The 12637-nt window shown below is 35.5% G+C and overlaps 1 protein-coding gene across 1 annotated transcript in view; it reads left to right on the forward strand.

Annotated features, from left to right (window-relative positions):
- Positions 1-289: 289 nt before the first annotated feature.
- The window catches only part of LOC143682201 (dihydropyrimidine dehydrogenase [NADP(+)]-like), a 58394-nt gene continuing 46046 nt past the window's right edge, over positions 290-12637 (forward strand). The window contains exons 1-2 of the mRNA XM_077159090.1: positions 290-391; positions 2223-2392. Of these exons, the coding sequence (XP_077015205.1) occupies positions 2225-2392 (168 nt within the window). The 5' untranslated portion in view covers positions 290-391; positions 2223-2224. The remainder of the gene's footprint in view (positions 392-2222; positions 2393-12637) is intronic.

Here is a 12637-nt window from a genome sequence, read left to right on the forward strand (position 1 = left end):
AATGTGAAGAAAGAATATAAATTGATTTTCTCCTCAACTGCAAATGTGTGTGTGCAAATATATATGTTTCTGTTTGTGTGTGTGATAGTTGTTATGTCTACTTTATTATAGATTAAAGATATACTCTGATATCTGTTACATTGTGGTATATTATTTTCTGGTCATTTACGCCTAAATTATTTTTTTCATAAGAAACCCATTATTTAATGCATCTCTCTATTTATTTGTTTAACATCCAGTAGGACATGCCCTTCCTACTGCTAATAAACATTTTATTACTTAGGTTTGCCAGAACCAAATAAAGACGAAATCTTTGAAGGCCTGACACAGGACCAGGGATTTTATACATCCAAAGACTTTCTGCCACTTGTAGCCAAAAGCAGTAAAGCAGGTACAGTATATTGTCTTCTGTTATTAATGGTGCCTGTGTTGTTTTATGCCTTATGCATTTATTTTAAATCTAAGCTCAGTAGTATGTTGAACAGATCTCACATTAATTTCTTGCTTAACACCAAGGTAGAATAGAAAAGCCTGTTAGGACAGTTTGCCAGAATCATCTATTTGTCCATTCTTCCAATCAAACATCATCAAAGCGTTTTTCACTGGATTATATACAGCTCTAAACAGCATCATGGAAAATTATGTCTAAGTAATAGAGCCCATAACAAGCATTCCAGGTGTTCTTACAAGAAATAGCAGGAGCTTCACTTTGGGAACTCTTTAAAATAAGACAAATCAAACATATCTAATATTATTTGTGTCCATGCAGATAGAAAGATATGAGATCTCTTCTTGAACTATGATTTTATGAAGCTAATGTAAAAGAATTTGATAAACACGGTGGCATGTAGTCTCTGAGCAGAGAAAGTTACTTCATACAGTTTTTTTTTTTAACACGGACAGGCACGAGGAATTGAACCCGGGTCCTCTGGCATGGCAGGGAAGTGTTCTTGCCACTGAGCCACTGTGGCCCACTCACCTCATATACTTTTAAAAGCAACCTGAAACTAAGCCTGTACTATGCTATGGCTTGACCAGAGTTGTTGTAGAACTAATGGCAAAGCCATAATATTTTCTCAGAAAACAGATAATCTAAATCTTTCAAACATATATGTTTAAAGAAAGTCTGTGATTCAGATATTCAAACATCTAATTACACGTGAGAAAGCTGTCTTACGTTCCCCCCACCCCCAATTTAAAAAGCAAAGAAACGTTCTGCATTAGATCACCTGCAAAAGTTTGAAGTTAAAAATGAACACCAACTCCATTTTCCTCTTCCCAGGAGTACTAGATGCTAGTGTGTCTGCAGCCCTTGCTGGGAAAGGTCAGAGTGTATGTAACATGCATTTGAGAATTACAGAGTGGCGATGGTGTAATCCCAAATACGAACTCTTCTAAACAAAATGATTATACTTATTGAAATTACAGGTCTATGCTATCCATGGTGCCATTTCAGAAATTATAGTGATTTGTCTTATCAGCAGTTTTATTTTACCTGATGCAGCATTATCTGATATATAGAGAACACTTTCATTTTGATATTTCACATGGATCTTCACATGGATATATAGATTTCAAATCTTCAAATAGGTGCCATTGAGAAATAAACACTTAGAAAGTCATATTTCTTTTATTATTCAATTTTTAAAGCAGAACCAGGGAAAACCAGTAAAAAGGAGAAAGTCTTAAATATTACAAGCAAATAGTTTCTCCAGAAGTCTTCAATTTTATAATAAGCACTTATTCAATGTTAGTTTTCAAAGTTTACCTGTGCTATATATTAGAAATATTATATGATAATATACACAGTATTTTAATGAAATATGCACATCATTGGCCCAGATTAAAAGAGTCACTTTTTTCTTCTGACAAATTTAATGATACTAAGTTAAAAAAAATACGTATCACAACATTGACAAAGATAATTTTAATTGACTCCATTTTATCACCTATCACTTCAAAATATGTGGTAGCCATCCTTCTATAAGGAAAAAAAGAAGGTAGTGCTGCTAAAGGTACTGAGTATGAAATTACATATATGAGCATATTTTTAAAATGGGAATAAAACTGTCTTTCAATGAAGCAGAATAATTTGATAGTGACACTCATCCTCGAAAACTGCAAGATGCAATTTTACACTGCTTTGAGTACAAGTATCTTTTGAGCTGTCATGCAGAAATGGTTTCTCTACTTGAAAATGGGGTTTTCCTTTCATCATTCAGGAATGTGCGCCTGTCACTCTCCATTGCCATCGGTCCGGGGAGCCGTGATTGTACTTGGAGCTGGAGACACTGCCTTCGACTGTGCAACATCCGCTTTACGTTGTGGAGCCCGCCGTGTGTTCATCGTCTTCAGAAAAGGCTTTGTTAATATAAGGGCTGTCCCAGAGGAGGTAAAATGGAACCATCCAAAAATACGGAGTTGTAATGCGACAGAGTTTAGGAGATAAGCTGTTAATGCATGGCCCCCTAGTTTAAATCATTCGAATTTCCTAGAAATTGGCAAATGCAAAGTTGATAAAATTCTGGGCTATACTTAATTGCTTTGTCTAATTCATGCATTGAAAGAAAAAGAAAATGTATAATACTGATTTGTATAAAATGAGAAATGTATCTTTGTCGACATGGAAGGGTTCCTTGTTCTCAATGTTAATCTCTTTGAAATGTACTCTATTTAATGAGTAATACCCAAATTTAAATCTTCCTATCTTGAACAATAGGTGCTCTTCACAAAATATATGGATATTGGAGGAATATAATAACTGGAGACATTCTGGATTTTCCTTTAGCTATTTTAAAACCTCCATTAAAAATCATAAACTGAGCGGGCGATGGTGACTCAGTGGCAGAATTCTCACCTGCCATGCTGGAGACCCGGGTTCAACTCCCAGAGCCTGCCCATGCTGGAAGGGAAAAAAAAAAAAAAAAAAAAACATAAACCTTGGTCGTATTTATAGTCAATTCATTGTGCTGTTGTGAAGGAAATAAAATCAGATTATTTTCTAAAAAGAGCTCTAATTTAAGCACTATTCAGAATTAATAATTTTAACTTGCTAAAATTGACATCAGTTTTAAAATAATTTCATCCTTAAATTTGACTAGGGCTACTCTTGGGTGAGGAATAAGCTGGTTACATGTACCAAGGACTTCTCAAATTTTAATGCGATTAGAGAAAGATAATGCCTTACAAAGAATATTAGTTCTGAGAACAAAAACCAAGTATATTTATAGAAAGATAAATTATTCATTTTATCCAAATCAGTATTATGAATTTGATTTTGCTTTAGAATGCCTGCACATATTTGGAATCTCTATTCTAGGCAGGAGTTTTAACTCTGTAGTCAATAGGTAATTTGTCATATGTATATTAATCACATTATAGATTAATCTCACTAACAAATCAGAGTCACTGCTGGATCATGGCTGGCTTTCAAAATGTCAACTCATTCTCTGGGCTTTTTCCCCATCCAATCTACTCTGTCTTTTTTCCAAAATCCAAGGTGAAGGGGGCCTTATAATCATAGGAATTTTTCTGGAAAGCAACCTAGGTGTCAGTTAGTGCAATCGCATCATGCTACAAATTAAAAGGAAATAGGTATAGCAGAGTTAAGTGAATTACCTTAGTTTTCTCAGAAAAGAAGACAGGATCTATAATGTTTTCATCCTTGTATCACTCTGCACAGCATAGGGTGATTGTCTGTTTCCAAAGTCAGGGAAGTTTTCATTCGTTACAAAAGACTAAGGGTTGGTAGGGAAAGATGAATCTGATTGGCAATATGAATTTATTTCAGCACTTACATTGTTGTCACCTTCCATTAGCAAGGATGACTAGAAATGTATGGTGTCTATTCTTTCTGTCTCAGATAGAACTCACATGCAAAAATGAACCAGATAATTACTTGAAAGCCTAGCTGTAGTAATTCAATATTCATTCATGTATTTTTTCATTCATTTAATCAGTCTATATTTATTGAGCATGTGTTATGTATCAGGCAATGTAGCACAGCACTGAACAAATAAGATGGAAATTCCTGCCTTTGTGGAACTTGTATCTAGTGAAGGAAATTGAGAGAATGTGGGCATCTGAAAGAAAAACATTCCAAGCTAAGACAAATGCATTGCGCCTTGACTGAGGAAAGATCTTACTCCTCTAGAAATAGATTTAAAAAAAAGCAGTGTGGCTGGAAAAGAGTGAGATAGGGCAGTGTATGGCACATGAGGTGAGGTCTTGTAGGCATATATAAGGCCTTTAGCTTTTATTCTAAGTGGGAAAGGAACCCACTGGAATGGTCTGAGTGCAGAAGCAACAAGATCTGGCTTGGCTTAAATTTGAAAAGGGGTATTGTGCTGAGAATTGACTAAACGTGACTAGGTTCAAAGCAGTGAGACTAGTCAGGAAGTAATTGAAGGAGTAGGTTGTTGGCCAATGTGACTGGACTTTGGGAGTCAGGTATCAGAGTCTAGTGCAACTCAATTAGAAGGCCAGATCTCAGTGGCTGAAATTTGGTTAACAAAGCACTGAGAAGAACAATGAGTCTATGACTTAACAGGCCACATGCTTATTGTAGAATCAAGTACTTAGGTGGATCTAGGACTTAATTAAAACCAGAAGAATAAATTTTCGGATGTTTTTTTCATTGTCAGCTCACAAGAAAAAAAATATTTTTTAAAATTAATTTATTTAAAATTGTTTGCTTATTCTAATTGTTTTGAATCAGTGAGATGATACAATATCTGTTCTTTTGTGTCTGATTTATTTCACTTAACATGATGTCTTCATGGTTCATCCATGCTGTCTCATATATCAGGACTTTATTCCTTTTTACAACTGAATAATATTCCATTGTATGTATATAACACATTTTATTTATCTATTCCTCTGTTTATGAACACCTGGGTTGCTTACAAGTTTTGGCAATTTAAGTAATGCTGCTATAGACATCGGTGTGCAAATATTTCATGGAGCCTTTGTTTTCAATTCTTTTGGGTATATGTCTAGTAGTGGGATTGTTAGGTCATATGATATTTCTATACTTAGCTTTCTGAGGAACTACAAATTATCCTCCACAGTGGATATGCGATTTTACATTGCCACCATCAATGAATGAGGGTTCCTATTTCACCACATCCTTTCAACACTTCTTATTTTCCATTTTTTAAATAGTAGTCATTGTAAGGGGTGTGATATGGTATCTCATTGTGGCTTAGATTTGCACTTCTGTGATAGCTAACAATGTGGAGCATCTTTTCATGTGTTATCAGGCCATTTGTATTTCTTCTTGAGAGAGATGTCAGCGTAAGTCTTTGCCCGTTTCTAATTGCATTGTCCTTTTGTTGCAAAGTTCAGAGATTTCTTTATAAATACTGGTACTAATCCTATATCAGATACATAGTTTCCGAATATTTCCTCCCATTGTTTAAGTTGTCATTTTACTTCCATGATAAAGTCCTTTGATGAACAAAAGTTTTGAGTTTGATGAGGTCCCATTTATCTATTTCTTTCTTTTGTTGCTTATGCTTTGGGTGTAAGTCTAAGAAACCTTTGCCTAACACAAGGTCCTAAAGATGCCCCCCTATGTTTTCTCCTAAGAATTTAATAGTTCTAGCTCTTGTACTTAGGTCTTCGATACATTTTGAATTGATTTTTGCATATCATGTGAGGTAGAAATCCTCTTTTTTTTGCAAATGGAAATCTAGCACCATTGGTTAAAGAGACTATTCCTTCCCAATTTAGTAGTGTTTGCCACCTTGTCAAAAACCATTTGACTATTAATGTGAGAGTTGATCTGAGCCCTCAGTGCTATCCAGTTGGTGTGTATGTCTGTCCTTATGTCAGTGCCATGCTTTTGTGACTTCTTTGGCCTTGAAATAAGTTTTAAGATTAGGTAATGTGCATCTTCCAACTTCATTCTTCCTTTTTAAGATGGCTTCAAGTTTTTGAGCCCTTGCCCTTATATAAATTTGATAATTGATTTTTCCATTTCTGCAAAAAGGCTGTTGAAATTTTTATTAAGATTGCATTGAATCTATAAATTGCTTTGTGTAGTATCAACATCTTAGTGATATTTAGCCTTCCAGTCCATGAACATGGAATAGCCTTCCATTTATTTAGATTTTCTTTAGTTTCTTTTAAAATTGTACTATATTGAGTTGCTTCTCATTTCTCTCTGGATGTATTTTTAATCTGACTTCCTTGTGGTTACCATAGGTTATAATTTAACACCCTAAGTATATAACATCATGTTTGGTTTGATACCAACTTAAGTTCAATAGTGTGCACATATGTTTATACTAACCTATCTTTCTCCTGCCATTTTTTTTGTACATGCTCCCACTTATATCTTTGTGCATTGCATGCCCCTCAAAACTAGATTTATCATTAATTTTTATGCATTTGCATTTTAGCATCTATGCCTGTTTGGATCTGTTTTGTGCCCAGAAAAGCATCAGTATTGATGGGTGAGATCTTTTTGATTATTTCCATGGAGATGTGACTCACCCAATGGTGGGTAGTAACTTTTGATTAGATGCTTTCTGTGAAGATATGACTCCACCCATTCAAGGTGGAGTTGATTACTGGAACCCTTTAAGAAGGAACCATTTTGGAAAAAAGCTTTAAAGCCAACAGAACCAACAGAGCCCAAACAGCCAGAGACCTTTGGGATGCAAAAGAAAACACCCCCAGGAAGCCTTATGAAATGAAGAGAGAAAACTCACACAGGTCTCCATATGCCGTCATAAAGTAATTTGGACATTTTCATGGCTTTAGAACTGTAAACTTGCAAATTATTGAATTTCCATTTTAAAAGCCATTCCATTTCTGGTATATTGCAATTCTGGCAACTTCTGCAAACTAAAACAGCATCTGTAGGACTACAAAACTAAAAAATGGCATTACACATGCCAAATAATACAACTACTGGCATTTATACTTACCCAAATGGTTATCTTTAACACAGGTCTTGATTTCATTATGCTGCTTTTAGCCAATGTCTGGTATCTTTTGTTTCAGTTTGAAGAACTCCCTTGAACATTCCTTGTAGGTTGGAACAAGTGGTGACATATTCCATCAGCCTTTGTTTATTTTAAAGTGTCTTAATCTCTCACTCATATTTGAAAGAGTCTTGCTGGATAAAAATTCTTGGCTGGTGGTTGTATTACTTAAGCACTTTAAGTATTTCAACCAATGACTTCTTAGCTCCATAGTTTCTGATGAGAAATTGTCACCCAATCATATTGGAATTCCCTTATATGTAAGGTATAGCTTTTCTCTTGCAGCATTCAGAATTCTCTCCTTGTCTTTCTTTCTTTCTTTTTTTATATTTCTGCATGGACAGGCACAGGAATTGAACCTGGGTCTCCGGTATGGCTAGCAAGAACTGCCACTGATCCACCATCTCACTGCCCTCTTTCCTTGTCTTTTGCATTTGTTATTGTACTTACTATACAACCAGGGTGTATTTTTCTTCATGTTTACCCTGTTTGATGTTCTCTGGCTTCTTAAATGTGCATTTTCACTTTGCTAAGTTTGGGAAGTTCTCTATCATTATTTCTTTGACTAGTCGTTCTGCCCTTTTCTCTCTTTCCTTTCATTCTATAATTCCCAAAACATGTATATTGGTGTATTCATGGGTGTCCTATAGCTTTCTTAGGCTATTTTGGCTTTTAATATTTCTGTTATTTTTCTGTTCCTCAGCTTGACTTGTTTCAATTCAAGTGCCTTGTCTTCAAATTCATTGATTCTTTCTTCTACTAGTTTCATTACTTTTTATGAATTTGCATTTTAGCATCTATGCCTGTTTGGATCTGTTTTGTGAAATCCTTCTCGGAATGTTTCATTTCAGTTATCATGGTTTCAACTCCAGTAATTCTGTTTGGTTACTTTTAAAAATTTCTATCTCTTTATTAGACTTTCATATTGTTCATTCATTGTTTTCCTAATATGCAGTAGTTCTTTCTTTCTATTTTCTTTTATCCTTAAGCAGATTTAAGGTCCTTTTTTTCAAAAGTTCCGTTTGGTATGCTCACATTCTCATCTTCTTAATTGTTGCTTACTGTATTTTTATCCTCTTCCTTTGGATAGGCTCTAATTTCCTATTTCTTTGCTTATCTGATACTTTTTTTGTTGCACACTTTAAATTTTAGTATTTAAAATGTTAGCTCTGAGGGTGCATAGGTGGTTCAGTGGTAGAATGCTCACCTGCCAAGCAGGAGAGCCAGATTCGATTCCCAGACCATGTACCTAAAAAAAAAAAAAAAAAAAAAAAAAAGCTTAACTGGGTGGGGGTTTACTCCCCGTGATGTTGGTTTTCTGGTTTATAACCAGCTGGTGATAAGACAGTAATTTCCTTGAGCTTCAGTCAATCTATAAGGATGGTCTGTCTAAGGCAAATGCACTGTGTAGGGTTTTCCTTTCTTACTGAGCATCTGTGTTGTCCTGGGCTTTTGCTTGTTAGTTGTTTTGGAGTTCCTTTGTTTATAGGAGGCTGGTTGTCCCTCTGTTTCCCAGGGGAGTGACTTCTGTCTCCTGGGTATCTGAGGCCAGGAAGTCTTTATCCCAGTCTGCCTGCTCCTATTGTTTTCTTACACTCCTTTTCTTGTCTCTAGCTACTTTTGGCTGTAGGGAAAATTCTGCCACCTTTGTCCAGGGTAGGATTGAAACAATAGCTGTCTTCAGAGCTGGAAACCAGTGATTCTAATTCTCTAATCAAAAGCCATGATCAGTCATTGGTGGTGCACACATCTGTTCTTGGAGAAGAGGATTTTTATATTCCTTTCTGTCAGCAATAGCTAGCCTGGACTGGACCCCGAGGCAACCTGCCATGAGAGTGGGGGATGGTCACCAGTAGCCCCCAGGTAGAGAGAGCAATTTAGAGTTCCTTAGTGTGATTTATCAGCCTCTTCCTCCTACTCTTCCCTGGATGCTGTGCAGTGTTCTTCTGGCCTCTGAAGTTTCAAAATACTTGTTTCAGACAGTTCCTACCTGTTTAATAGCTGTATTGGTAGAAGGTCTGAGTACTGGAGCTCCCTACTCTGCCATCTTTCCTGAAAACCCTCAAAAAAACCCAACTTTTGTTACGGTTGGTTTTTAAACTACTAGACTATGAGCTTCCTGAGATTAGGATTCATGGTCATCATTCTTGTCACTTTTGTCTTCCCCCTGCCTTGCACAATTGTTGCCACATAGAAAGGGTTCCACAAATAATTGTGAATGTTTTCTGAAGAAAGTGAACACCAGGACTTCTAGCCTTTAAAGGGGTCAGATCTTCCAAGTCATCTAGTAATTTTAGGCCATATTCTTCAAAATGAGATAAGGAATAATAAGTAACATATTATCAGGGGCAAAAAGATTTCAGGGTTCATTCACTAGCCAGCCAGTACTTGTGTTTTTTTTAGCATGAAGGACTTCCAGAGCTTGTAGAGGTTACAGTGTCAGTCCCTCATTGGCATTATTTGGTTTTGTGTACATCAAAAGAGGGCGTATGATATCACAGTGCTAACATTCATGAAACCAGAAAGTCAGGAAGAGTGGAAGTTCAATAACATGTATCTACTCCAAGATAAGGGTTTTTGAGAGATTAAGTTCTTGGACATATTTTTAACCAACATGAAGAATTCAATACTGTACTCATTTCCTTCAATTTCTTCTATCTCTCCTTGGCTTTCTACCTCAGCCCACATGCACATCATCCACACTTGGTTTATTTAAAATAAGTGAAGATTAAGGAGCAGGGACATTTTGAATTTTTTCCTCAAATGTATGCATTGTTTAATGGCTCTAGACTCTGAGCGCAATTCGGGAATGACAAGATTTGTCTGTTAGTAAAATGCCTCACCATTAGGGCATTAAAAGTTTTTATTTGGAAGATCATATTACCTAAAAATTGATAGAAGCTACTATTAGATAAGTAGATAAGTGAAAAATAAAATAAGGCAGATTAACCAAGACCGACTGGGGTTTGAGTAGTTTGATTGGTTCAGATCAGCATGTATATACATATATTTAATGCGCAGTCTAGTTCTCAGATGCTCATAATTTGGGAAGGGAAGAAAATGCAGAACAACGTAAGGTTCACTTATCCTTTGGTGACAATTGGGTATTATAACAAAGGCAGTTATATTTAATGTGGAATTTCTTGAAACGATGGGTATTAAAATATTTGGATCCAGGATATCTAAATTTACAAACCTAGGACACACTACCAGCAGATTCTGGAGGAACACCTCCATCCCATTTCTCTGATGCAGTTGTTCTAAAACTGTTCTGTGTGTCAGGATTACCCGGAGGGCTGATCAGTGGGTCCCAGCCCCAGATTGTTGGGACCAGCCTCAGAATTTCTGATGCGGTAATTCAAGGGTAGGCCTGAGAAGTTGCATTTTTAAGAAGTTCCTAGGTAAAGTTCTTAAAGTACCATCAATGTTGTTTCCATTTGTCTAATTAGAACCATAAGCAGTGTGCTATTTGGGAGCATTTTTCATCTTAGTTAAGAAAGCACTCAGGCTAGAGGATATAGGTTTGATGAAATGAGGATACGGAGACATCATCAGCATATTGATGCAATTTTGATTCCAAATGTCTTTCAGTTTCCCTCGTGGCCTCACACACATGCTAAATAGGATGCTACTGACAAACTAGCGCTTCTCAGCCATGAGTCCTTAGGGAAACCAGCCAATCACTCAGCACTATCCTCTAAGAAGATGAGGGAAAATCTGTTAATAATTCCCTCCAGTACTTTCTGCAAGCTTAAATAGGTGAGATTAAATTTCACAGGATAACAGAATCCCCCAAAATGCTGGTATTAAAAGCTGTTGACAGATCAGATAGAACTGCAAGAATGCTTTAGGCAGTTGGGAATCCCTAAAAGGAGGCATGAAGGTCAGTACTCAACAGACCTGCTTGAATTGGTAAACTTAAAAGATAAGGTCAGGGAAGGATTTTATAGTTCCTATTATTTGTTACCCAGAGGTATGATGCAAAGTTATTTTAATAGTAAAATCTGACATACAAAGAATATTTCAATAATCTATTGTTCACATGGTCAATTTCCCAATAGCAAAAAAACATAATAGATCCTTAATTCTCTTTTTTTCTGTTAATAGTCTCTATCCTATTCCCTAGTACCAAAACACTAACTTTAATTTTGGTATACCTGCTTCCATTCATTTGACTATTAAGAAAGTCAACTGCTTTGATAATTAGTACTACTTGATTATTTTTATTAAGTACCAGATTGCTTGGTCTGTTGGTTGAAAATTTCTTCCTATGTTATTGCAACTCTGAAATAATGCATCTTCATGTGAAATAAAATGCCTTGTACTTGATTCCTTCTGGTACCACGGAACATACTGCAAAATATGTAATTCATGTATCATTTCCTATAGCCTCTTTGAGACATTTCTAATATAAAGTGATCGTGTTAGAGCTCCATCCATAGATATTTTATCATCATATCTTGCCGACTAAACATTCATTTTTCTGCAAATAACTGATGCTTCCTAGCTTTTATTTAATTACTAGAAATAGGAAACTGGGACTATTTTTAGAAAATAAAGTGTAAGATGACAAATTTAATTTTTCTTAGTAAAGGGTGATGCTTATAGTAGCTCTTATTTGGCACCTGCACATCATTTGAGTTGGTGTTCTTTATGGAAAATAATCAGAGACCTGTTAGCCTGATTGGTGATATGAAGGTACCTAAAAATAAACAAACAGCCAATTGCTCCTAGGCATGCAAAGTTAATTAATGGTCATTAGAGGCTTTCCTAGTGCTAAGATAATAAAATACACCTTTAATATATTGTGAATGTCATGAAATGACATTACAAGGATCTGTATGTGTTTACATTTTTGAGAGGTGTAAAAATTTGGTATAGTATAAGAAACTAGAATAGAATGCTTGAAAAGGAATGAATTAATAGCTGGTGCTCTTGCCTCTAGGTTTTATATTCTAGCCTTAGTATACCCATCTAAAACTAGCATTAGAACTATATGCTTTTTATGATTCCTTCCATTACCCAAATTCTATATTTTGTTCATCAGAGAACAATATATGAATGATATGGAATCTGGACAGGAGGGTTATGTCTCCTTGTGAGAATGACAGCAACTGAAAAATTTGGCAATATCTATAAATATTGCACTTGAAACAAGTTGCAATTAATATATCTCCAGTCAGTTGATGAGGTAAAATTTGCTGTAGTCAAGGCATGGATATCAAAGAAGCTGACAGGTGAAGTTGTCAGATTTCAACACTACATTTGATAATTCAGATGGTGAGTAAAAGAAAAAAAAGAAAGACTGTAAATATACTAGAAGCCAGCAAAAGCCTGCACCCTTTCAAGATTATGCATTTTGAAAGCATAACTATTTTGAAAATTCAAAAAAAGTTTTGTTGTTTTACGTTGTTAATTAGGAACATCTATTGAGCTAAATACTATATACCTTTCATAAAGCCCTAGCAATCATTTATATATGTTAAATGTAGCTTATCCATATGTGTATGTATACATGTATGTATATATATCTATATGCACACAGATTTGTTAACAGTGAACATTGTAAACTGGCATGTCACTGCAAGTCTTAGTAAATAACTGTAAAATGTTATTAGGCTGATAACTTTTAACATTTATTATTT

Source organism: Tamandua tetradactyla, chromosome 5, assembly GCF_023851605.1.
Source record: "Tamandua tetradactyla isolate mTamTet1 chromosome 5, mTamTet1.pri, whole genome shotgun sequence".
In the NCBI taxonomy this organism is placed as follows: Eukaryota; Metazoa; Chordata; class Mammalia; order Pilosa; family Myrmecophagidae; genus Tamandua; species Tamandua tetradactyla.